The sequence below is a fragment of the Amborella trichopoda genome, chromosome 5 (genome assembly GCF_054954075.1).
Source record: "Amborella trichopoda isolate Santa Cruz 75 chromosome 5, AtrichopodaSantaCruz75HAP2 v2.0, whole genome shotgun sequence".
Lineage (NCBI taxonomy): Eukaryota > Viridiplantae > Streptophyta > Magnoliopsida > Amborellales > Amborellaceae > Amborella > Amborella trichopoda.
The window spans coordinates 44260427-44288014 of NC_142340.1; the positions used below are offsets into that span (position 1 = coordinate 44260427).

Here is a 27588-nt window from a genome sequence, read left to right on the forward strand (position 1 = left end):
AGGGGATGACTTGTAATCCACAGACTGAGATTGCGACCCCTTGATTCATCGACCAGAACTTTGGTGACCCGCTAATGAGCCCCTGCTTGGACTATGGGTTATGGGAAACACTAGATCGGTTCGATAAAGCTAATGTGGTCTGTAGTCCACAATTGAAAGTGGAGTATCTCATTATTATAGATTGGATTCCTAAAACCATATGGATCCTTTTTCCATCATATTAATTTAATTGTATTCATTTTATTATTGAAGTGATTTTAGTTTTATTATTTGAATTTTTATGAATCTCTCAAACATGAGAGAGTGGTGTGTGCCCCCTTTTTGAAGATTGACACGTGGCATTCAACTAGAGTAAGATTGAAGAGTGATTACATACGGACCTTAAACTTTTACTAAAATATGAAATGCTCCATGTACTGGTAGAAATTACAAAGAAGATCAATGAATATGTTTTTTTTTTTTTTTTCAAAATTACCCTTCAGTCAAAGGACATTTTTTAACTGATTTTTTATTTTTTTAGTTTTTTTTTCGTTAGTAGGATGCCACCTTAAAGCTTGGAGCCTTGTCATACTAACAAACAAACTAAAAAAAATTCGGACCGAGGATTCCATCCTTCGAGCATGGGGCAATTTTGAAAAAAAAAAAAAAAAAAAACGGTTGACTAACCTTCTTTGTAATTTCTGCATGTAAACAGAGCATTTTTATATTTTAGAAAAAAATTTAAGTTCAGTAAGTAAATCACTCTAGATTGAAAGACTTTATGGTAGCGTACCCTAGTGAAAAGGTCCTATAAACGGGCACTTCGGGTAACCGACCTGTTAATTCAGCATCATTATCTCTTCTTTTAATGAATATCTTTTATTGGTAATTTAACTGGAAACGTATAATAGACAATCTAATTGCAAAAAAAAAAAAAAAAATCACTCATTTTAATGAATACTCTTCATATTAGAATGATAGTTAATTTTTCATTTTATTTTATTGCCTGGTGTGATTATTAAGTTCATTAGAAACCTAAAACCTAATCCGAAATTTTAATAATGTTTTGGTAAATATTCTTTTACAAAAGCATAAGCATATACCGCCTATACTCCAACCCTTTATAATTTGGGAAAGTATATAAAGAGATCATTTACTTTTAGTCCAAGGAGATCACAATCATTATTGTCCATCAGATTTCAAATTGGGTGATTGTAAGTGTATCATTGACTAGAGTCAAAATGCAAAAAAAAAAATTTGAACTTTATGACAGGCTCCAAATCAATCCAATTTGACATCTATTGACTAGGAGTAATTGTGACCTCCTTGTAACATATATAAATATTTATATAATATTGTATACCTTATCATTTGTCATTGTCCAATGAATGAAATTTGGGCATTTTTCAAGGTCTATTGTAATTTAGTTAAGTTTGATATATGGTGAGACATTGTTAACCAACATTACTAACACATGTTCAAAAAAAATTAGCTAAACTGCAAAAGCTTTAGAATGACAAGTTTACATTGGCTTTTGGTAATGTTCCAAATTGCTAACAAAATGTACATTTAAGCATAAACCTAGAAATTAAGGGTCCCAACACAAATGTGTTACCACAAATTTCTTAAGTCTGCTGATTCCATGAGCTTTCAAGTTCATGCATTGTCGTTATGCATCACACTAAACTATGAAAGGCATACTTAATAATAGGGATACTATCTCTAGGTTTGATAAGAAATATGAAGTGACCATTATCCAATAATCTCTTCTTTCACATCAACTTTGGCCCAAGAAATCGATGATCTTCAAGGATCTCCTGAATTGAAAAGTAATTTAAACAAAAAATTAAATACTAGGAGGTCATAGTTGTCTCTAGTGCCGACAGCTTAAGGTATGTCACGAAATTTAGAATTTTTATGCTTTTAGACTTTCGACCTCAATGACACACCTTTCAGCTATAATAATTGCCATGGGACGTCCCTCCCCCCCCCCCCCCCTCCCCAAAGCATAAACCATCCGTCCATAAATGGAAGTAAATGATGGTCTCTTTAAAAAAAAAAAAAAAAAAAAATTAATAGTTAAAAATATCCTCCATAAAAATATCATTTTAAGTTTTAAAAATTTATTTATTTTTACACATCTCCATATTAAGGATTATGTATTCCTTAAAAATTAGGATCAAAATCTATTTCAAGGGCTTTTTTCTACACACGAGTCCGGGGACTCATAGAAACCGTGTCCTTTTCAATATATTTTTCCTTAAATTTACTCAATTCTAAATTGGTGAGCAAGTCACTTCAATAATGGATCATTCTTCCAAGACACTTTGAACCAATCAAATCTTTTGGGGATTATTATTTTAATAGGAGTTTGAGAGAATGGAAATACGGAATGTCATGACTTTTTTTTTTTGGTGACTTTTTAGGGTTCCTAGAAAGGTTTTATTAAGGCTTTTGATCTGTTTGGTCAATTTGTAGTGTTTCATGTACCTCTCTGACCATCCTCTCTCTCTCTCTCTCTCTATCCCTTTCCTTTTCACCCTCTCCCATGTATCAAAAAGCTTCACAAATGAGAGGAAAAGAAAAAAGAAAAAGATTAGACCTCTAGCACTCTATGTAGTTCAAATTCCATTTAATAGAAATTACAGGGAAAATTTAGAAAAAACCAAAAACTAAAGGAGGGGAAAGACAAAATTGCCTAAAGAGGAATACTCTTTCCCACTTCTGTCTTGCTCTTTAAGTAGTGCATAGCACCAGTCCTCACATTAAAAGAAACAATACAGAAATTGAAATAAATATCTGTAATATCTTTTGGAAATTAATAATTTGTATTTTACATTCATGTCCAATTTTTAAGAACGTGTTTAGTATTTCAATTTTATCCTTTTACCTATACAGCAAATTGAGCTCAAATTTTGTGTTTCTCACTTGCATATCAGTAAAAACATAAAATCTAATTAAATAAAAATAAAATGACCAAAATATTTATACAAACTTTAGAGGTATTTTGGTCATTTTATTTAATTAATATTATTATTTTTCTATTTCTTACAAGTGCATAATGGTAAGAAGTTTGAACACCCAAAAATTGAGCTTAATTTGGCATCATCATCATCCGAGTCTTATCCCAACTATTTAAGGTGGCTACATAAATCATATTTTAGCGTTCTACTATATCAAGGATTATATCCTCAGTCTGAGCATAAGTCACTATATCTCTTCTCACTATTGTCATCCATATCCTTTTGGGCATTTTATTGCCATTTTAGAGTCTTCAACTTGAACCAAATCGTCCATCCAGACCGGTGTTGTATTAGGTCTACATTGCATATGGCTTGCCACCTAAGTCTATTTTCATTTATCTTATCGGTTGTTGGAGCCACCTCTAAGTTTTTCATATGTATTCTTTTAGAATTCTATCCTTGTGTTGCCACTCATCCATCTCAACAATCCTCATCTCAGCTACAGTCATCTTATAGACATATGGTTTCTTGACTGCTGAACATTTTGTTGCATAATTCATGGATGTTCTTATAGCCATCCTATAAAACTTCCCATTTAGTTTCATCAGTATGTGAGGATCACATAAACTCCAGATGTACTTCTCCACTTCACCCACCCAGCTCTAATTCTATTTGTGACATCTTCTTCAAGATCTCCATTCTCGTAGATAATCGATCGAAGATATCGAAACTAATCTCTTTTAAGATTTCTTAGCCATCAATCTTAACTACTTTCTTGTTTCTACTCGTATTATTGTTAAAATTGTTAAAGTGTATTTTCTAGAAATTATATTAGTCATTATTTTATTTTATTATAAGTGATGTAGTGAGGTTGTATTTGTAAGTTTGTGTAATAAGAAGTTATGAAACTACTTGATGGTTAATAGTTATTGTTGTAAGTGGGTAGTTATTGTAGTAAATGTGGTTGCAAGGACATCTATTTAAAGAGAAGTATGTGGCGGGAAAATTGGGTTACATGTTTCAAGGTTAATCTTGGGTGTCAAGATTGTAATGCATTTGTGTACCCCATGTTTTTCTTTAATTAATGTTTTTCTTCCTCTTCATCTTGGTTCTTCTTCTTCTTTCTATTTGATTGTGAGTCTGAGGCTAGTATGGCATTGTTACACTACTTGAGAAGCGAATTGTTTCTGTATTGTGGTATATGTCTTTCTCTACATGGTATCAGAGCCACAAGAATGGTGGCGAAATTATCTTGTCTCCCTTAGTGGAGAAGATCAATTGACTTTTTGATATGGATTCGATGGAAGGTCTAATGGATTTAATATTAAATTGGGAACTCAACTCAAGGCGGTCTTTCTATTTCTCAAATCTTCTTAAGATCTAGAATTTTTGTTTGGAGATCTCTCTTTGATGTGGAAGAACATATTTGGAGGCACGAATGAAGTGACTTATGATTCGTGAGTCAAAGATGTAGTATATTCCTTATGTTATTTATCATACCCCAAGAATTTACAGTACTGTTATTCCTGAGATGTGACAGACAAAACATATATACATCTATTGATAGGACAAATTTACAGTGGCGAGGTCTTACAAAGTAAATAAAGAAAGCTAGCACAACAACAGTATCTTCCAAAGTTGATCTTGACTAGCACTCAAAATGAATCCGCAGTTATCCTGAAAAAATGTTTACCATAGTTTGATGAGTTTGGCTACTCAGTAAGTGATCATCATAATCCTAAAAATAATCATGATTGAAAGATATCAATATTTTCATAAAGGAGATCTATTAACAGAAACACATTAACGATTTTACTTTCATAAATGCATAATTAAGTATAATCCGAGTAATTGAAATGCTTATAACACTTTTAACGGCAGTACATAATTCAAAGGATTTCACAAAATACCCTACTGGCGTCCCAAGTAGGTCACCTATATACCCCATCAGCGTCCTGATGGGTCCACTTAATCCCTATCGGCGTCCTAGATAGGTCCACTTAATCCCTGCAGGTCCACTTATACCTCACCGGCGTACCGGATGAGTCCACTTAATCCCTACCGGCGTCCCAGATAGGTCCACTTATACCTCACCGGCGAACCGAATGAGTCCACTTGCATACTTAAATTATTTCTAAATCTCTTTAAACATTCGAAAGCAGCAATATCATGTACTCAACATATCACTGAAATCATTAATATGAATTTCACTTAAACCATTAATAACAGTCACTCTCTATAACATTTCAAAAATAACCAATCAAATATTTTGGGCTCAAATTTAGAAAGGTAAGCAGTTTGTAAAGGCATTCTAGCATAATTGCCAATTTAATATGTATAGAAAAACTCTTATAAAATTCAAGAATACGGAATTATCACAATTTATGGGATATCAATCCACAAATAAACATTTCACAACAATACTATAATCAATTGCAAAAATGTCAATTTTTTTAAATAATAAGACAGTCATTTGCACATGAATTTTACAATGTCTAAATATTCAGAACAGTAGAAAGAAATATCACAATTTTACTAAAAGCAGAAATATCACATTTATTTCTAACAATAAACAAGAAAAATAAATAAATTTATTTTTCTAATTTACAGCATTCAAAATTTCTAACATAGATAAAATATCACAATTTTTATTAAAAAGATTATTTTTCAAGATAATGAGGTCACGTGCGCATAAAATTTATCGCGCCTAAAATTCATGATAATAAGCACAAATAATTATTTCATTTCATTTTTAAAAAGAATGGATTATTTTTCGAGACAATGGGGTCAATTACACACAAAACTTATAAAATAAAGATCCTGAAAGGAAATATCACTATTTATTAAAAACATACTATTTTTCGGAAGACGATGTCACTTACTCACAAATATTTGAGAGGGAGCTTCCGATAAAAAATTCGGTTCGAGAGAGTTCACTGTGTTTCGACCAGAGAGAGAGAGAGAGATCTCAAAATTTTTTTAGGGTGGGAGTGCTCACGTCCCCTATTTAAATTCTAATAACGTATTATTATATTATTTAATTACTCTCTACCTCATACTTGAGGTGTCGCGTTAAGAGTCTGCTTTTAACATACGAAAACCACGTCCACTAAAGGACGTGGCAAGCAGCAAGCAGCAGCAGGCAAAAGCAGCAGCAAGCAAAAGCAGGCAAAAGCAACAGGCAAAAGTTTAAACCAAGTAAAAACTTTTGAAAATAGTGATGGTCCCCAAGGACCATCATACTCAAACAGACCATCACCTATTTAAAAGCATCTTTTCTCCTCTTTTTTTTTTTTTTTTGAAATTTTAGGATTGTTACATTCTTCCCCCCTTAAAAAAATTTAGTCCTCTAAATTTTTGTACCTGATTACTGAAAAAGATAAGGGTATTTTTCTCTGATTTCGTCTTCTCGTTCCCAAGTCGACTCTTCTCTTGAATGGTATTGCCATAATACACGGACCAAAGGAATCTCCTTGTTACGTAACACTTTCACCCTTCTATTCAGTATCAAAATTGGCTGCTCAATGAAGGATAGGTCCTTCCTGATTGGTAACGGTTCATATTTTAAGATATGGGATGGGTCGGGCTAATATTTTCGTAGTGAAGATACATGAAAGACATTATGGACATTTGCCAATTCGGGTGGTAAGGCAAGTCTATAAGCGACACCTCCGATTCTTTCCAGGATTTCAAATGGTCCGATGTAACATGGGCTCAACTTTCCTTTCTTGCCGAATCTCATAATGCCCTTTATTGGTGAGATTTTTAGGAAAACTCGATCACTTTCCTCAAATTCAAGATCTCTCCTTCGGTTATCGGCATAACTCTTTTGCCGACACTGAGCTGTCCTGAGCCTTTCACGAATTAATGCTATTTTATTTGTGGTTATCGTGCGAATCGGTAGAAAGTGGGCAGCTTTGGTTAACCGGTCCACAATGACCCAAATGCTATCATGTCCTGAATTTGTTCTAGGCAAGCCAGAGACAAAATCCATAGAGATGTGTTCCCACTTCCATTCTGGCACCGGTAAGGGCTGCAACAACCCAGCGGACCTTTGATGTTCAGCTTTTACTTGCTGGCATGTTAGGCATTTAGACACAAATAGTGCTACCTCTTTTTTCATATTATTCCACCAAAAGGTTTTCTTCAGGTCCTGATACATTTTAATACTTCCGGGATGTATTGTGTAACGAGAATGATGTGCTTCTTCTAAGATAGCTTTCTTTACACTCTCATCATTCGGGACACAAACCCGACCTTTGAATCTTAGTAAATCCTCACTACATATAGAGAATTCATCTGTCTTTCATTGCTTCACCTCTTCTATAATTGTTATAAGCTGAGGGTCTTTCTTTTGTGCCAATCGAATCTGTTGGATTAATTGGGGTTCCGCCTTAATATTGGCAATCATACTTACCACACCATTAATGGACGGAGTTGGATGCCAATCCATTATTTCCTCTAACAATCGCATTTCTTGGATCATTAGATGAGCTAAGACTCCCATAGATTTTCTATTTAGAGCGTCGGCCACAACGTTAGCTTTTCCTGAATGATAATGGATTGTACAATCATAATCTTTTAAGAAATCCATCCATCTTATCTGCCGCATATTTAAATCCTTCTGAGAGAAAAGGTATTTCAAACTCTTATGATCCGTGTATATTACGAATTGCTCACCATATAGATAATGCCTCCATATTTTCAAAGCGAATACTATTGCAGCTAGCTCCAAATCATGAATTGGATATTTTTTTCTCATATTCTTTCAACTGTCTGGATGCATATGCCACTACTTTCCCATATTGCATTAATACACAGCCCAAACCTTTATGTGAAGCATCACTATAAATCACTAATCCCCCACTCCCCTCAGGAATAATTAAAATAGGTGCTGAAGTTAATCGAACTTTTAGTTCTTGAAAACTCTCCTCACATTCACTTGTCTACTCAAATTTGACATTTTTCTGTGTCAATCGAGTCAATGGGGTTGCGATTTGAGAAAATCTTTCTACAAATTTTTTGTAATATCCTGCCAATCCCGAAAAGCTTCGAACTTCAGTCACATTACTTGGTTGTTTCCAATTAACAACGGCTTCAACCTTTGAAGGATCAACTGATAGACCTTCCTTTGATATGACATGTCCTAAAAATGTCATTTGTTCAAGCCAAAATTCACATTTACTAAGTTTGGCATACAATTTCTTTTCTCTTAATATTTGCAATACCATTCTTACATGCTGCTCATGTTCCTTCTGATTCTTGGAATAAATTAAAATATCATTGATGAATACCACAATAAATTTATCCAAAGGGCTTAAAGATCCGATTCATCAAATCCATAAATGCAGCTGGTGCATTGGTTAATCCAAAATGCATGACTAAAAATTCATAATGGCCATACCTTGTTCTGAAAGCTGTCTTGAGTACATCTTCACTTTTAATCTTAAGCTGATGGTATCCAGATCTAAGATCAATTTTTGAAAACACTTATGATCCTTGTAATTGATCAAATAAATCATCAATTATACGTAATGGATACTTATTTTTCACTGTCACTTGGTTCAACTGTCTATAATCAATATACAATCTCATAATCCCATCTCTCTTTTTGACAAACAGTACTGGAGCACCCCAAGGTGACACACTGGGCCTGATAAAACCTTTATCTAATAATTCTTCCAATTGTTGTTTCAGTTCTTTAAGTTCTGCAAGAGCCATTCTGTAAGGTGCCTTAGAAATTGGTGCTACCCCTGGCAATAATTCAATGGAGAATTCAATTTCCCTGTCAGGCGGTAATCCTGGCAATTCTTCAGAAAAAACGTCGAGAAATTCTCGAATAACCGGAGTGGTATCCAAATTTATTTCTTCCTTCCTATCTTCTTTGATATAGGCAAGAAAGCCTTGACACCCTTTTCGAATGAGGCGATTAGCTCGAATACAAGAGATTAAATATGATGGGGAGTCTTCTTTGATACCATTGAAGTAAAATACTGGTAGATTCGGAATATTAAAGGTAACAATTTTCTTATAACAATCAATACTTGCATGGTATGCAGAAAGCCAATCCATGCCTAAGATTACATCAAAATCTTGAATTTTCAGGAGTATTAAATCAACCAACAGTTCCTTTTCTTCTATCTTTATTACACATGATTTGTACATTATATTGGTGTTAATTGAATCTCCCATCGGTGTGGCTACCTCTAGAATGTATTCTAATTGTTCTGGTTCTACCTTTAAGTGGCATGCAAAGTGTTGTGACCCAAGTGAATGAGTAGATTCAGGATCAATCAAAACATGAGCTACTTTTTGGAAGATAGTAAGAGTACCTTGGATCACTGATTTTGAGGCCTGAGCGTCTTGTTCGGTAATTGCAAATACTCTTCCCTTCATCTGAGGCTTTGGAGCTATCTCTCCCTGCTTTGGAAGCTGTTGTGTCTGTAAGATAGGACATTATTTAATCTGGTATCCCAATTTTCCACATTTAAAACAGGCTCCGGTATTCCAATAACAAGGGCTTGATCCATGATTTTTCCCACATTTTCTACATGGTTCTATTGGGTTTTGAAATGGCGAGGGCCTTAACTTCTTGTTTGACCTTTCAAACTGTTGTCGATTAGATGATGTAGGTCTAACATGACTGTTCTGATTTTTCGTCTTTTGGTAATCTTCAAAATCTTTTTCGACAATTTGGGCACGATCCACTATTTCAGCATAAGTTCTTAATTTCAAGACTGATATTCTGCTTCTAATAGCTGGCCTGAGACCCCTTTCAAATTTCTTCACCTTTCTTGCCTCATTGTTAATCATATGTGGTGCAAACCTGGCCAATTCAGTAAACTTGGCCTCATACTGTGCTATTGTCCTATTTCCTTGGATTAATTCTAGAAATTCCATTTCTTTTTGGTCTCGAATAAAATCTGGGAAATATTTTTCATTAAATGCCTCTAGAAATACTTCCCAAGTCAATGTTTTATTTTCTTTGATCAATACTCCTTTTGCCATTCGCCACCAGTGTTGTGCCTCACCTTTTAACATAAAAATTGCCAATGCCACCTTCCTATCATCAGGACATCCCATAACCTCGAATATTTTTTCCAATTGCATAATCCATCCCTCGGCTTCCAGTGGGTTTACAGCACCCTTAAAAGAAGGTGGGTTTAATTTCTTAAATTGTTCGATATTACTCCCACCATTTCCTGTAACTGACTGCCTGGGTGGATTGTTGTTTTCCATCTGATATTGCATTAGAGCAACCATATTTTTCAAGGCTTTGTGAATTCCTTCCATATTGGCTTCAGCTATTCTGGATCTTGACTTTATCCCGGTCTGTACACACAATAAATGTGATTTTAAGTACATTCTTTTTAAATTTCCTAAGGATCTTAAACTTATTGCTCTGATACCATAATTGTTATACCCCAAGAATTTACAGTACTGTTATTCCTGAGATGTGACAGACAAAACATATATACATCTATTGATAGGACAAATTTACAATGGCGAGGTCTTACAAAGTAAATAAAGAAAGCTAGTACAACAACAGTATCTTCCAAGGTTGATCTTGACTAGCACTCAAAATGAATCCGCAGTTATCCTGAAAAAATGTTTACCATAGTTTGATGAGTTTGGCTACTCAGTAAGTGATCATCATAATCCTAAAAATAATCATGATTGAAAGATATCAATATTTTCATAAAGGAGATCTATTAACAGAAACACATTAACGGTTTTACTTTCATAAATGCATAATTAAGTATAATCCGAGTAATTGAAATGCTTATAACACTTTTAACGGCAGTACATAATTCAAAGGATTTCACAAAATACCCTACTGGCGTCCCAAGTAGGTCACCTATATACCCCATCAACGTCTTGATGGGTCCACTTAGTCCCTATCGGCGTCCCAGATAGGTCCACTTAATCCCTGCAGGTCCACTTATACCTCACCGGCGTACCGGATGAGTCCACATAATCCCTACCGGCGTCCCAGATAGGTCCACTTATACCTCACCGGCGAACCGAATGAGTCCACTTGCATACTTAAATTATTTCTAAATCTCTTTAAACATTCGAAAGCAGCAATATCATGTACTCAACATATCACTGAAATCATTAATATGACTTTCACTTAAACCATTAATAACAGTCACTCTCTATAACATTTCAAAAATAACCAATCAAATATTTTGGGCTCAAATTTAGAAAGGTAAGCAGTTTGTAAAGGCATTCTAGCATAATTGCCAATTTAATATGTATAGAAAAACTCTTATAAAATTCAAGAATACGGAATTATCACAATTTATGGGATATCAATCCACAAATAAACATTTCACAACAATACTATAATCAATTGCAAAAATGTCAATTTTTTTAAATAATAAGACAGTCATTTGCACATGAATTTTACAATGTCTAAATATTCAGAACAGTAGAAAGAAATATCACAATTTTACTAAAAGCAGAAATATCACATTTATTTCTAACAATAAACAAGAAAAATAAATAAATTTATTTTTCTAATTTACAGCATTCAAAATTTCTAACATAGATAAAATATCACAATTTTTATTAAAAAGATTATTTTTCAAGATAATGAGGTCACGTGCGCATAAAATTTATCGCGCCTAAAATTCATGATAATAAGCACAAATAATTATTTCATTTCATTTTTAAAAAGAATGGATTATTTTTCGAGACAATGGGGTCAATTACACACAAAACTTATAAAATAAAGATCCTGGACAGGAATATTACTATTTATTAAAAACAAACTATTTTTCAGGAAAACGATGTCACTTACTCACAAATATTTGAGAGGGAGCTTCCGATAAAAAATGCGATTCGAGAGAGGAGTTCACTGTGTTTCGACCAGAGAGAGAGAGAGATCTTAAAATTTTTTTAGAGTGGGAGTGCTCACCTCCCCTATTTAAATTCTTATAACGTATTATTATATTATTTTATTACGCTCTACCTCATACCTGAGGTGTCGCGTTAAGAGTTTGCTTTTAACATACGAAAACCACGTCCACTAAAGGACGTGGCAAGCAGCAAGCAGCAGCAGCAAGCAAAAGCAGGCAAAAGCAGTAGGCAAAAGTTTAAACCAAGTAAAAACTTTTGAAAATAGTGATGGTCCCCAAGGACCATCATACTCAAACAGACCATCACCTATTTAAAAGCATCTTTTCTCCTCTTTTTTTTTTTTTTTTTTTGAAATTTTAGGATTGTTACATTATTTCTATTCAAGTGTGGGCTACACAATCATCTTTGGTGGAATTTGAGAATCTCCTTAATGGCTTGTCAAAGAGCTGGATCTTTTATTTTAGGGAGAGATGGCACACTTACAGTTAAGAGCCAGTCATTGACTCTTCTTTAGAAAATCACTTTCAGGGAGAGTGTTAAAATTGTTAAAGTATATTTTCTAGAAATTGTATTAATCTTTATTTTATTTTATTATAACTAATGTAGTATGATTGTATTTGTAAGTTTGTTCAATAAGAAGTTATGAAACTATTAGGTGGTTAGTAGTTATTGTTGTAAGTTAGTAGTTATTTATAGTAAATGTGGTTGTAAGAACCTCTATTTAAAGACAGGTATGATGGGAAAATTGGGCCGTATATTTCAAGGTTAATCTTGGGTGTCAAGATTGTAATGCCTTTGTGTACCCCATGCTTTTCTTTAATTAATGTTTTTCTTCCTCTTCATCTTGGTTATTCTTCTTCTTTCTATTTGGTTGAGTCTTGGGCTTGTGTGACATTGTTACACTAATTGAGAAGTGAATTGTTCCGGTATTGTAGAATCTGTCTTCCTCTACAATTATTACTAAACTTGTTTTTCATATATTCTGTCTTAGATTGACTTATTTTAAAACTTTTAGATTCTACAACATCCCTCCAAAGTTCTAACTTTGTGTTAACCTACCGCCTCTAGTCTCATTGATAAAAAAATGTCACTAGCGAATAACTTGCACTATAGTACTTCATCATGTAGATGTCTAGTTAACTAATCTATAACCAAAACAAAGAGATATCTCCATGTTAATATATCATCTAGAGAATCATTCTTTTCAACACCCACCAAATTATCTCTATAGGTACACTATCATATACTTTCTCTAAAACAAGAAAGACCATGTGGAGGTCTCTTCTCTTCTCTTTAAACTTCTCAATCACTTGCCTAAGTAGGCAAATAGCATCAATTGTTGATTTCTCTGGCGTAAAACCAAACTGATTTTCTAGTGCACTTGTTTCATGTCTCAATCGTTGCTCAATCATTATCTCCCTTATAATTGTGATCATTCGATGGTTCGTATAATTTTGTATGTGTCATTTGTTCTTGTAAATAAGTATTACAATACTTTTCTTTATTCGTTTGGATTTTGTTTTTTTGTTATTAATATCTTGTTTAACAACTCAGCCAAAATGTATGCTAATATCTCCCATTCACTTTGGAACCTCTATTAGGATACCATCTAGTCATAAAGCCTTTCATATCTTCATATTTCTCAAAGCTTCTTTTGTTTCAGATATTTTAACCTGTGAATGTATATCGCCAACATCATTCATGTCGGAGGTTTCTCTTAAAGTTGTGTTCCCAAAGTATTTATGATTTAAAAATATATTAAAAACACTACAATTAAAGCCAAATTTTGTTCATTTACTCCCTTAAGTAAAATCCCATCTAAGATTACTTTTAGGACTCCAAATTTTGGGGATGTAACTTTTTCAACCTATAGATTAACTATCCAATGTGATATGATAGCTTGGGTATATCACAAAGTTCAAGAAAATTTTATTTTGAACTTTGAGCTTAGTCAATGAAACAAATGCAACTACCCAATTTCACATCAAATAGTCAAGATTCTTTGTGACCACCTTGTACCAAAAGTAAATGATTTTATTATATACTTTCCCTTTAAATAAACATCTCTTATATTTTTCAAAATTTTAAAAAATTATTAGTATTTTATATTTATATATTATCTTTTTTCTTTACATCTGAATAAGCTCAAATTTTGTGTGTTTATATTTCTCACATACATGCGTATATAAATAAAAAAACCAAAATATCCTATAAAAAATAAAAATAACAAAAAATATCCATATATTTTTCTGATTTTATTTATTTAAAATTATATATATTTATAAATTCTTATAAATGTAATATAATGAGAAATATGGACACCCATAGTTTGAGCTCACTTTGATATATACAAAAAGGGAAAAGTTTATGGAAAAGCATACAGATAGACCATTAGTTTTAGTACAAAGAGGTCTCAGTTATCCTTGTTCGTCATATTTTAAATTGGGTGGTTGTAAATGGTCCTATTCACTAAACTTTAAGTTCCAAAAAAGAAATTGAACTTCATGATACACACCAAATCATCTGATTTGACATCTAATTGCAAGGAGTAAATATGACTTCCTTATAACAAAAGTAAATGATCTCATAGTATACAATCTCTATACTAACTTATACAAACTTTGGGATTGTACAATATATGAACCTATTTACCATTGTTATAAGGAAATCACTATCACTCTCAACCACATAAAGGTGTATCTCAAAAATCTAATAGAAAAAATATTCCTAAGTTGAAAAACCTTTCAATTGATCATCTGATGTATGGATATAAAAAGAAATCGAGTTCCAAGTCTTAAAAATAGTACATCTTTTAACAAGTTATGAATGTTTTCTATTTTTAAAATTTTCAGGCGCCTATAGATCTACTTGAACTACTTCTTTAGGGTTTCCAAAAACAAAACTACTTCTTCTTTAGGGCTTCCAACATCAAAACTACTTCTCCAGGTTAAATTTTGATGTATGCTTTACTTGTATAGTATAAAGCGGACACCTTGTACAAATCTCGCCAATACAAATAACATAAAATTGGACTACTAGATTTTTTTTCTTAAGAAAACAAAAGGAAAATCAACGTAAAATATAATCTCCAGGTTAAAAAATCATCGTTGCGGCTGAAACGGTTCCCACCATAATAATATTGAAGATGTTTTAAAATTTAACAAAATATATAAGATATTCATTAATTAATGGGTACGGTTTGTACAGAGCCTCGGCTCTAAACAATCAAATTAGAGCCTACCTTCAAATAGTGTTGAGAAATGTGGTTTCTTAAATCTTTGTGATAGCTTTAAAATATATTTTAATTTTTATTTATAAAGTTTAAAGCTTAAAAAATACTATAGATCAATAGATCTATGAAAATTTAAAAATCTTGAATAAAACATGTGTTATAAAATACACTATTTTCAAAACTTAAAATCCTTTTTTTCTCATGTCTATGCATCTTGATGTGGAGATGATCAATTTGAAGATATTTGGGCATCAAAACTAAAATTTTTTATGTAGGCTCAAATTTGATTGTTTAGAGCCTTGGCTCTATATAAACTTTTTCCTTTATTAATTCTACATTTTGGTGTTACACCCTTATATAAACTTATTCCTACATAATTTCCATATTCAATATTATTCATTTTTGTAGAAACTTAAAGTAACTCCTGTATCTCTGCTCACTCTGGACTTCTGATCATCTCACTGGCTATAGAATCACCTACAATCTCTCTCTCTCTCTCTCTCTCTCTCTCTCTCTCTCTCTCTCTCTCATTCATGAGATGCACAAGAGAGACATATGCTTTTTCAACCGGCTTCTTAACTCATATTGCCGAAGCTCTTCCCTGAAAGAAGCTCGCGAGCTCTTCGAACAAATGCCTGAGAGAAACGCAGTCTCATGGTGCACTATGATCTCTGGCTATGGGAAAAGTGGTGAAATTCACAGTGCCAATAAACTCTTCAATGAAATCCCTGAGAAAAATTTGGTTTCTTTTAATGCCATGTTATCTGCGTATCTAAATTGTGGGCGTTTAGAATCTGCAACTAAATTGTTTGATGAGATGCCCCAGAAGAACCCGGCGACTTTTTGCACCATGATTGCCGGTTTTTCTAGATTGGGTTTTGTTGAAAGGGCTCGAACAGTGTTTTATTCGATTCCCTTTCGTGAACAGAGTGTCATATCATGGACTGCGATGATAACGGGTTATGTGCAAAATGACCAGAATTTTGAAGCGTTGAAGCTCTTTTTGCTGAACTATGGAGAATTCTACTCTTTTAACATAAAACCCAATTCTTTTACCTTCAATTTGGTGCTAAAATCATGTTCGATTCTGCTGTTTCTCTCACTTGGAAAGCAAATCCATGGCACGATGATTAAGTTTGGTTTTGATGGATATTTGGGCCATGTTTTTGTGCAGAATTCTTTGATGAATTTTTATGCTAAATTGGGTGAATTAGTTGATGCAGAGAAGATATTCAATGGGATGAGAGAGAAAAAGGATTTGGGTTCATGGAACACACTCATGGCTGGCTATGCTTGCCAGCTAAACATTGACAAGGCCATGCATTTGTTTTCTAAAATGGAAAATAGAGATACGCTATCATGGAATATAATTATCCAAGGACTTGCAGACAATGATCGAATTGGAGAAGCTCTCGAGTGCTTTCTCTCTTTAGCTCAGTCGTGGCCCGAATTGAAGCCAAACCCATCTACTTACTCCATTGTTATCTCCCTCTCTACAACGTTGACTGCTTTGGAGCTGGGTTCTCAGATTCACACCCACACTGTAAAGTTTGGGCTTTATCACAGGAATGTTTTTATAGGAAATGCATTCATTTCAATGTATTCACGATGTGGCTTGATTGAAGAATCTGAAAACGTTTTCCAAGAGATGTTAGAGAGAGATATAGTGACATGGAATTCATTTATTTTGGGCCTCGGGCAAAATGGGTTTGCTAAGAAAGCCCTGACAGTTGCAGATAAAGTGTTACATATAGCTAATCACAACACTTTCACTGGAATTCTCACTGCTTGCAGTCATGGTGGCCTTGTTAATGAGGGGTTCAAATATTTCAATTCAATGGCTAATGACCATGGAATTGAGCCAAATTTGGATCACTATACATGTATGATTGATCTTCTTGGAAGAGCTGGGAGATTGAATGAAGCACTTGAGCTTCTGCAAAATATGCCATTTATGGCAAATTGCGTGGCTTGGGGTACTCTTCTTGGTGCTTGTTTAATTCATGGAGACGCAGCTATCGGTAAATTGTCGGCCCAAAAGCTCATAGCTTTAGAACCAGAGGATATAGCTGGGTGGTATGTGCTTTTGGCTAAGATTTATACCAAAACTGGTAAGCTGGAGGAAGCAAGAGAAATAAGGAAAATGATTAGAGAGAGAGGCCTTAAGAAGGAGCCTGGATGTAGTTGGATAAGAATGAGAAACAAGGTGCATGGTTTTGTGGCTCAGGATATGGGTCATCCTCACAGGACTGAAGTATATTGGATACTAGAGATACTGAATAAGGAGATGAGAGAGGAAGGAGGTTGAATAACATTTTCTTGCAAGTTCAGCTATGATAGAGAAAAGGCTCTTGTTGAGATTATTGGGCGGTTGCCTCGGCATTGGTTGAATTTTTGAGAAAGGTTTTATACCACGCTACCTGGAACCATATTTGGTTTTTAAAACAATGGCTTAATGGGCCAAGATTACTCTGTAGTTCCAAGGTAACATGCAAAAATTGGAAGTATTGATTATGGAAAAAAAAACCTGATTTTTACATACAGAGAAAAGGATTCAATTCAGCTTGCAATGCATAAGTTTTGTGCTTCTTTCTCCACCAATTTCAGGCTACTTTCCTCAAGATTTCTGTGTCTTCTTAGCCTTCAGCAATGAAAAGAACAAAACAGGTTTCCAGAGTGAGGAGCATAAAAACAGATTGTTTATCTTAATCCGATAGTACAAGCAAGAGAAATACAGAAATACAGTAATCTCTACTTTGAGAGTCTGTCAACAAACTCATTTTTATGGAAGAAGGTCCATCTCTCTTGCCATTCTGTGTTATTCATTTCATAACCAGGAGTCTTCATCTCCCTAGCCATCATAAGGGCATAATTTTAAGAAAAGGGGTACAAATGCCCCATTCGAAGTTTTGAGATGAGGTACACTTCGAAATGGTCATTCTTCATGAAGAAGATCCAAACCTATGAATTCATCTAAGGATTCAATCTCAATCCTTCCATTTGAATGAAGATTCCTGACTCAAGAGATTCCTGACTAAAAAATACACCAAAATCATCTCTCTCTCTCTCTCTCTCTCTCTCTCTCAGAATGTAGATCTGGTAGAAGGGGCACTCGAACCTACCTTATCAACACTCGAGAAGCTCGAAGTACTCTTGGAAGAGGTCACTTGAGATGAAGAAGGATCAGAACTAACAAAACCGTCTGAGAATTCGGCCACTAGAGATGGATGCTCTAGATGAACATCAGGTGGAAGCTCAGGAAGAGTAGCTTCACCCAATAAAAACTGAACCACTCGTCTCATGCTAGGCCTATAACCAGGAAGAGGATGAGAACAAAGCAACCCAATCTTGAGAACAAGCTCCATTCCTTCTGGTTCAAACACATCTAATTTTGGATCAGCTGCCTCTAAAAGGGTTCCTCTGCAGTGAAGCTCTCGAATCCAATCAACCAAAACAAGCTCGCGATTGCACTTTTCGGGCTCAATAGGCCTCCTACCACAAGCCACTTCAAGCATAACAGCTCCAAAACCAAACACATCAGTGCTTGTTGTGGCCTTACCGGTTCTAGTGAGCTCAGGTGCTAGATAGCCTAATGTACCCACAATTCTTGTTGTGCTTGAATTAACTCCATGTACATAAGTTCTAGCTAACCCAAAGTCACCCAATTTAGGGTTAAGGTCGGAATCTATCAATATATTGCTGGCCTTGACATCTCTATGAACCACTCTTTGTTCACACTCTTCATGGAGATATAACAAGCCTTTAGCTGCCCCAATTAGTATTTGGTATCTCGTTTCCCATGGCAAAACTGTGTCTTTGTTGTCAAATAAGAGATTGTCGAGGCTACCGTTAGAGACATAGTCATAGACTAAGAGGAGCTCTCCTTTTCTTTTGCACCATCCATGGAGTTGGATGAGGTTTCGGTGCCTAAGCCTTCCTACACTTGTTACCTCAGCTATGAACTCTCTCTCTCCTTGCATTGAATCACCAGATAATCTCTTTATTGCAACGTCTAGGCCAGAGCTTGGCAATACTCCTCTGTAAACCCTTCCAAAGCCTCCAATCCCTATCATGTCTCTCTCTCTAAACCCATTTGTGGCAGCCGAGAGCTCGGTGTAAGTGAACCTTCGCGCGCCACATTCCCTCTCCCAATCTTCTATCGTCTCGCTGTTTCTCTCTCTTTTCCATATGTGCATGGCCCCCATGAATACCACGAAAACAAGAGTAAAAGAAGTGATTGTGATCCCAATTACAAACCCACTACTTCTCACTATGTTTGGGGTCCGTTTCAACCGAGGAAGCTCAGAATGGGCCAAATCATTAGCCCTCCCATCAAGCTGAAAACTCCACCCATAAACCTCATGGTTAGCCGAGATCAAACCAGTAGCAGCTGAGAATCCAACATAACCTAAGTCATCTACAATTAGAGAAATATCAACTGGTAAAGACAGTAATGGCTTTCTAGGCTTCACAACCCCAAATGGTGCAATTGTTACATTGATCCTCTTTTCTCCATGACTATACTCTACCCAAGCTTGGACTCCATTTATATTCTTTAGATTCATCAGGGACTTCTCACTCTCACCAGAGCCGTAATAAAATGCGGGGGCTGATACATTTGAGATCAAACTGTTAATGTCTATACCAACATGATTATCGTTTATGTCAAAAACGTCATCATTTTGGACTATGTCAAACTCCACAGCTAACAAGCGAGTAGGGAGACCATCGGTAGTTAGAGTGAAGTTGGGGAGGCCTAAGTATTGGTAACGGCTGGGGTTGGGGAGACTTTTGTATGGAGAGAGAAAAAAAGCAAGACCGTGGCCACCAAGATCAGGGTATTTTGGAGAGATGGTGAAGACAAAGGTGGTGCTAAAAGAATGGCGAGAATTGTTTGAGGAAAGTGAGTTTTTCTTGAATTGAAGAGGAAATGGGTGGTAGGCATGACCTATGAGTCTGGTGGAGTCATTGGTTATGGTTAAAATACCATTAGGTTGAATGTATGAGGCTCCTTCTAAGTTCAGATTGGAATTGTGGAAGCCATTGTAGGTGAAGCTCTGCTGATTTGAAGCTGCAACAGAGAAGAAGAGTTGCAAAAGTAACAGAAAAGTTTCCAGAAATGGTAACTGTAATAAGAGTGGAGTCTTAGAAGCTGTCAAGAAGTCTAGAATTTGGACATGACATTGCTTTAACAGTGGAAAACTCGCCATTGATGGAAGAACAAAGAATGGGTCTTATCAATATGGGCTGAATGGAGCTATGGAAAGTGTTATTAGAGAGAACTTACCATGAATGATACCTGAACACTATAACTTTGAAGTGGGTATGAAACTTATTTCAGGCTTTGACCTTCAATGAAAACTCTACCTGAAAAGTTCACCATAAATTCGATGACCCAGATCTCAGAAATCTTGTTCAACTTTGTTGAAATAGACCTGCATTAATGGAGAAAAGCTACTTTTAATGGAAACTGGTACAGTGGAATTAACAAAACACACCCATTAGTGGGGAATGGAAGCTCTACAATGCTACCACCGAACTTGTTTAATATTGGGACTTATTTGAAGCTGGAATTTAAAAGGTTCTAGCTTCATTAGCAATTATTATTAGACAAATTTGCTATTTATGGTAACTATAGCAAGATATTTGATTTGGAAATGGTGACTATAACATGGAATCTACACAACTTGCCTCATGTGATGTGCTTGCAAATGGCACATGAAATATCAGAGGTATAGTAGGTGTAGGACTACTACTGGATAAATTTGATATTTATGGTAACTGTGTCATGATATTTGAGCTGGATAGATTGAGTGTGACATGGTGTCATTGAACTGTATATGGGACGATAGATACTTAAGACACTTACAAGAAATGGAAGTTGCATGATCTCAAAATGTGATTCTTGAACCTGTACTTCAGATGCAGAGGTCTCTGACTCCAAAATACATGGAAGATATTTCTTTTCCTTTCTCCATTCCTTTTCTCTTTTCTGTTCTCATGGAATTTTTTTTCCTATTAATTATTTGCAAGAAGGCGAAATACGGTTGGAGTGAATGGGTGAAATCATTTATCAAGATCTGGGGACCAATTACAATTGCTCATTTGAAAGATCTGCGACGGTTCAGATTTTCCTGATGCCAACTTCCGTGAATGTAGACCATCCATTTCCATGAACTTCACTTGAAGTTTTTTTTTTTTTTTATAACCCAATAGAGTATTCAAAATGATGGAAAAACAAAGGTTATATAAACGGGAAAATTACATATATATCCATTATAGTTTTCATTATTATTAAAATACCAAATAGTTTTCGTCATTACTGGACTGTCCTTTTTTTTCACTTCATAACAAATTTTTTCAAAAAGATTTTTTTATCTTTTTTTGGTTTTTGAACAACTGAAAATAGCTGGATTTTCGGTTGTTCAAAAACCAAAAATAAGCTAATTTCGGTTCTTGAACAACCGAAATAGCGGGGCTCGTTTAAGCTTTTGGAATGCGCAAACCTATTTTTGGTTGTTCAACATCTGAAATTGTTTAATTTTCGGATATTCAACATCCAAAAATATCTTATTTTCGGTTGTTCATAATCTGAAAATGTCTCATTTTCGGATGTTGAACAACCAAAAATAAGAATGTAAATTCCAAGCTTTTGTCCTATTTTCGGATGTTTAACAACCGAAAATAAGACATTTTCAGATGTTGAGATATTCAAGCGAACTTTTGGAATATGAAGTCTTATTTTCGGTTATTCAACAACCGAAAACAAGACATTTTCGTTTGTTCAACAACGGAAAATAAAAATGCAAATACCAAGCTTTTGTCTATTTTCGGTTGTTCAAAAACTGAAAAGGGTAAAAAAGTCTTTTTTAATTTTTTTTGTTATGAAGTGAAAAAAGCGAACATTCTAGTAATAATAGAAATTATTTGGTATTTTGATCATAACATAAACTACAACGAATACATACGTAATTTTCCCTTATATAAACCCACTTGCCCAAATTGTATCTTGGATAAATATATTACAATTTGTGAATAAATATTATATAAAAACAAACAAAGAATCTGTAAACGAACATTCACAGATTCCAGCTAAGAAATCCCAAAAGGACAGGAAACTTTTCTTTATCCTCTAAATTATTAAGTTTGTTCTATATGGCAATTTGCTTTTTTTTTAATTCCATTGGAATTATCCAATAAAGTATATCAATTTAAAATAGGGTAAAATCATGATATTTCCAATGCAGCTTTTTAGCCCTAGATTTGGACCATCAATTGCAATGAGGAAATTAGAAAAGGGAAAAGATGGGATTAGTCCATTAGCTCATATGAACATATGAGCCCAACGGTTCAGATTGAATCTAGGTTGATCTGACGATCACAGATGTCCGGTGGTGTTTGAATTTTAGTTTTTTTTCTACAAATCCAAATCATTTGAAATTTTAGGTGTGTGTTCATAAAAAACAAGTGAATCTTCAAAAAATATCAAAAACATATTTTACATAAAATAAATTGATCAAACTACCCTCGAAAAGTTTCAGGGGTATTTTGGCTATTTTTATTTTTTGTGAATAATTTTTTTTTATATTTTTATTAAGTGCGTCTTGATGAGAAGAAGACACACCTAAAATTTCAAGTAGTTTGGATTTGTATAAAATAAAATAAAATTCAAGCACTACCGGACATCGGTGATCGACAGATCAGCCCAGATTCAATCTGGATCATTGGGTTCATATGTTCATATGAGTTAATAGCTAATCCCATCTTTTCCCATTAGAAAAACAATTGCTCATTTCTTAGTCCACCTAAGCCGTTGCGGCACATGCATGAGTGGATAAAGAGTCCACAAAAAAAAAAAAAAAAAACTGTAAAAGCCTCTAAATCATTCTTCTTTAATCAAGATTTGATGTGAACCTCCCAAGAAGGCTCTTGATTATCCTGCTTTAAATCTAATTTTAGTTGATTGATTGGAGCTTGATTCTCCGCTCCAAGAAGGCTCTTGATTCTCCGCTCCAAATAAATATTTTCGAAAGATACTCATTTTTGGAGGTTCTTTCTTAGTCTTTTTAGTCCTTAACCCTATGGAGAAGATGGTGAATGCGGAGCAGCGTTTGAAAATTCGAACCAGCTTCGGAAACCGGCTGGTTTCAAGTAACCAATGAACTGATTGATTCGACCGGCCTAACCGGATAAGTTTTGACTGGTCAAAAAAGTGTTAAAACATAAAAAAATATAAAAAAAATATTTAAAGCATAATTAACATCCATATGAAGTTGAAAATTAGTGAAAAAAATAGATCTTAAAATGGATTCAAATCCGGAACTGGCCAATGTCCTGTTCCGATCTAACCGGCCGATTTTGACTTGAACCAACCGAGTTTGCGAACAATGACCGGGACAGCAACATAGGTTTTTGGTTTAGAAGAAACTGATATGGAGCATATGAACTTGTTGCAAGCCCGCATATGAACTTGTGCCGATTACAATCCAACTTACTTTATTGGATGGTGGTAATTGAAAGTCCATCTGTCAATCACAACCATCCAACTTGTTAGAAGATGGGTGGCACAACTTACTATACGGACGAGCCCATATAGTAAGTGTGCTCTTTTGATTGCGTAAGCAAATACCAAAACGCTTTTCCTCTCAGTCTTATTAAGGGAAGTATACCACAAGAGTACGTATCCTACAAAACTATGAACCCAGGTTTAGGGCTGGCAACAGGGTGGATGTGGGCCTTGCCTGAGTCCCTATGGCCCTACCCTATAGGGCTGTTTGTATGGTGTCCCATTTAGCCCTGTAGGGACCAGGGCCCTGCCTTATAGGGCCAATTGTATATTGTTAAATTGATAGTATGCTAAAACTGTAACATTTCTGAAGAGCTGAGAGTGGAAGAACGATATCTTAGAACCCTCCGTTCTTGGGATCGGATGGTTAAGGAACATGTTTATATTCGTATGAAGTATGAATATGCAACATAGATTATGGAATCACTGGTGTTTAAAAGATGTCGACCTAACTCAAAACCACTAAAGCCAGATCGGGATTGATGGGTTACTGGTCTCTGTCTACCTGGTTTTTCCCAGTTTCTATGATGCTTTTTATTTTGATAAAAAGCCAGGAGAACTGACGAGCTGGCTCCAAATAGAAATGACAAGCAGCACAAAATTTGTGGGTGACCAGTTCAAGCCAACGGCCCCATTATAAATAGATTTATTTAGTGTAAACCATCTTTATCCTCTCTCTCTCCCTTGCAATATTCAAGGATCGCTAGGTGGAATGAGCTCCGACCCGTCATCCGGATCCAACATGGACCTGGGTATGGGTCCAAGAATTGATCCTTAGGTCAAGTTTGGGTCCAATTAGTTGACCCAAACACTATTTTGGTCTGGGTCCAAGTCCAGATCTGGGTCCACGTGAACCAGAACCGGACTTGACTGTAATTGTGTTGTTATATAAATAATATTTAATATATAATATTTACATAATATTTAAATAAATATAACTACATATTTTTTGTTAGAATATTTAAATAAGGGTGTGATTTTTAGGTTGCAACCTTAAACAATGCAATTAAGATGCACCTCCAAATTTTATCATAATATGTAATTTTGATGTAAAATATTCTTAAGATTATCTAAAAATTTATTTTCATCTTTAATTATAAAATTTTAAACTTTTTCCTTACTCATATTGGGGGTGACTCAAATGGACGGCAGTCTTTGAGGATAACTTATTTATAATATTTTTTACACTCCATATTATTTTTTCTTTGGTTTAAATTTTTAAATCAAATATGGGATCTTTACTTCAAATTTTATAATATTGAAGGTATGTTTGTATTTTGGGTGTGGTTTCCATAAGGTTGCAACCTTGAACAATCCAATTAAAGCGCACCTCCAAATTTTATCACAGCATGTAATTTTGGAGAAAAAATTATTAGGATTATCTCAAAATCTATTTTTATATCTAATTATAAAATTTTAAACTCTACAAATGGTTAAAATCAAGCAGATCTATAAACATATGAAAATCTTGAAAATGGACCGTTTAGATAATGTATTGCAAGATGCACTATTTTTTGGATTCAAAATCATTTTTTTCTTTCATATTCATACATCTCGATATCGAGATGATCAATTAAAGATTTTTTCAACATTAAAACAACATTTTTCGATGGATTGTTTAGGTCCATCTGTAGTTCTACATTTTCAAGGTTGTAACCTTATATAAACTTTTTCCTAGTATTTTAGTGGTCAAACTTTTTCCTTGTATTTTAGTGGTCAATCAAGCGCATATTTGACCAAAAAGGATATGGTTACTTTTGTCTTTTGCTAAAATAAGTGTTTCTTTGCGAATGGAAAGGGTAGTAGTATTATAGAGAAATAGGTGGCAACGGGTGGGGTCCGGATTTACGGGACACAGATATGGACCCTGAACCTGACCCTGACCCGATTGGACCCGACCCAAATATATACATGTATAACTACCCTTTCAAAATAACATTTAAATATATACATGTATTATTTAAAAGAAAAAGTTTATATAAGGTTCCAACCTTAAAATGTAGAATTATAGATGCATCTAAAAAATCTATAAAAAAAAAAAAAGTGGTTTTAATATTGAAAATTCATCTAATTGATCATCTCAATATCGAGATATATGAATCTGAAAAAATAAAATAAAATTTGAGCCTAGAAATAGTGCATCTTGCAACATATTATCTAGACCGTCTATTTTTAAGATTTTCAAATATTTATATATCTACTTGATTTTAACCATTTTGGAGTTTAAAATATATAATTAGTTATGAAAATAGATTTTTGGATAATCCTAAGAATATTTTACACCAAAATTACATGTTATGATAAAATTTAGAGGTGCGCCTGACTTAGATTGTTTAATGTTATGGTGTGGTTTGTATTATTAGGTGTGAACCTTAGATAATCCAAATAAGGCACACCTCTAAAGCTCCGAAAGATATAATTTGACGTCGGAAATTGTAATGATGATATGAAATTTATAACTCTAAAGATGATACAAATATAGCAGATCTACAATCAGATGAAAATCTTGAGAATGGACTGTCTAGATGATGTATTACGAATGCACTTTTTTTGGATAAAATATTTTTCTTTTTTTTTTTCACATCAATATAACTTGAGGCTGCGATGATCAATTAGAGGGTTTTTGAGCATCGAACCAACTTTTTTTATGGATTTTTGAAGCGTGCCTTTTTTCTATAGTATAAGGTTGCAACCTTATATAAAACGTTTTCCTAAGTAAAATGGTTTACAGTTTCAAATTAACTTAAAAAGTACAAATAAAAAGAAAAATTACCCGGATCACAAAAAATGCTGTAATTTAATTCCCTCTCAAAAACAATTATCGATTTGAGGGATAATGGATCTAGGGTTTTAAGAGCTCAAAATCATGTTTTACATTTTATTGTTTTTGTGAATAGTTCACATATTGAATCAAAGATTATTTGAAACAAAAATTGTCTTAGAATCCTCATGACAATGTATTTTGGGGCTATACCACCGAGTTATATTTTAACTATATAATCTAATCATGTTAGATGTTAAGTGGAATCCCTTCAAAACATTGTGTTTTCTTGCTTTATACAGATTAAGGAGTTTTTTTCCTTCTCCTTGCTTTATACAAATTAAGGTTTTTTTCTTCTCCTTGCTTTTGTTCTCAGCAAGCCAATAAACTTTAAGTTTCTTTTTGTGATGCTTTTGACCACAAGACCATGGAATTTAGTGCTCCTTTTGTTACTAATTATTTACTTCCAACCATGATGCAACCCTTGAAATAAGAGTTATTTATTCTTCTCTATTGTTCTCGCAAGGATTATTCTTCTCTATTGTTCTCCCAAGGAGCTAACTTCTAAGAATAATGGTGATTATGGTTGGGAACATAGAATCTCATTTTCATTACACTGAAAAGTATGGCAAGATTAACTAGGGTCCTAGAGATATGAATCTTCCATGTATACAATAAATGGGGAATGAAGGAGGTTACATTCAAACAATAACAATAATTAACAAAATAAAAAATAAAAAAATAAAGGAGGTTGGTAGGAAGCCCTTCTTTTTCTTAGGTCAAATTGGTTTTGCCTCTAACATGTTATGTATGTTGCTTTGAAGAATTGGAAGTCCTTGTTGCTTGAAATGATGGCGAGTAGGGAATTTTCTTTTAAAATGTTTAAGCAAGGATTAGGAACTTGAAATTATTCTAAAAACAATAGCCTTGTTATTAAAAAGGGGATCGTATACAATGGGACTATTTACCTTTGATACAAGGTGATCATTATTACTTACAACTATCTGATGTGAATTTTGATAGCTTGCATGCCGCAAAATTCGAAAAAAAAATCTACTGAACTTTGAGCTTGGTCAATAAAATAAATGCAGCAACCTAATTTCACATTCAATGGTCAAAATTAATGTTCACAACTTATATGGGAAGTAAATGATCTCATTCTATACTTTTCTATTACAAAGCTATTTTTTAATGTAATTTCTAGGTGCATTAGGTGGAGGGA

At 34.2% G+C, this 27588-nt stretch overlaps 2 protein-coding genes across 2 annotated transcripts; one reads left to right on the forward strand and one right to left on the reverse strand.

Annotated features, from left to right (window-relative positions):
* Positions 1–15670: 15670 nt before the first annotated feature.
* On the forward strand, positions 15671–17347 carry LOC18432032 (pentatricopeptide repeat-containing protein At3g57430, chloroplastic). The gene has a single exon (XM_006842142.2). It carries the CDS (start codon positions 15671–15673, stop codon positions 17345–17347), a length of 1677 nt encoding a protein of 558 aa, XP_006842205.2.
* Positions 17348–17726: 379 nt separating this feature from the next.
* Positions 17727–20249, reverse strand: LOC18432031 (L-type lectin-domain containing receptor kinase IV.2). Its single transcript, XM_011624265.3, has one exon. The coding sequence runs from the start codon at positions 20247–20249 to the stop codon at positions 18123–18125; it is 2127 nt and encodes a 708-aa protein (XP_011622567.1). The 3' UTR covers positions 17727–18122.
* Positions 20250–27588: the final 7339 nt, after the last annotated feature.

Coding starts and splice junctions, on each gene's coding strand:
- LOC18432031 (XM_011624265.3), bottom strand. CDS start 20,249: ATGGCGAGTTTTCCACTGTTAAAGCAATGTCATGTCCAAATTCTAGAC.
- LOC18432032 (XM_006842142.2), top strand. CDS start 15,671: ATGCCTGAGAGAAACGCAGTCTCATGGTGCACTATGATCTCTGGCTAT.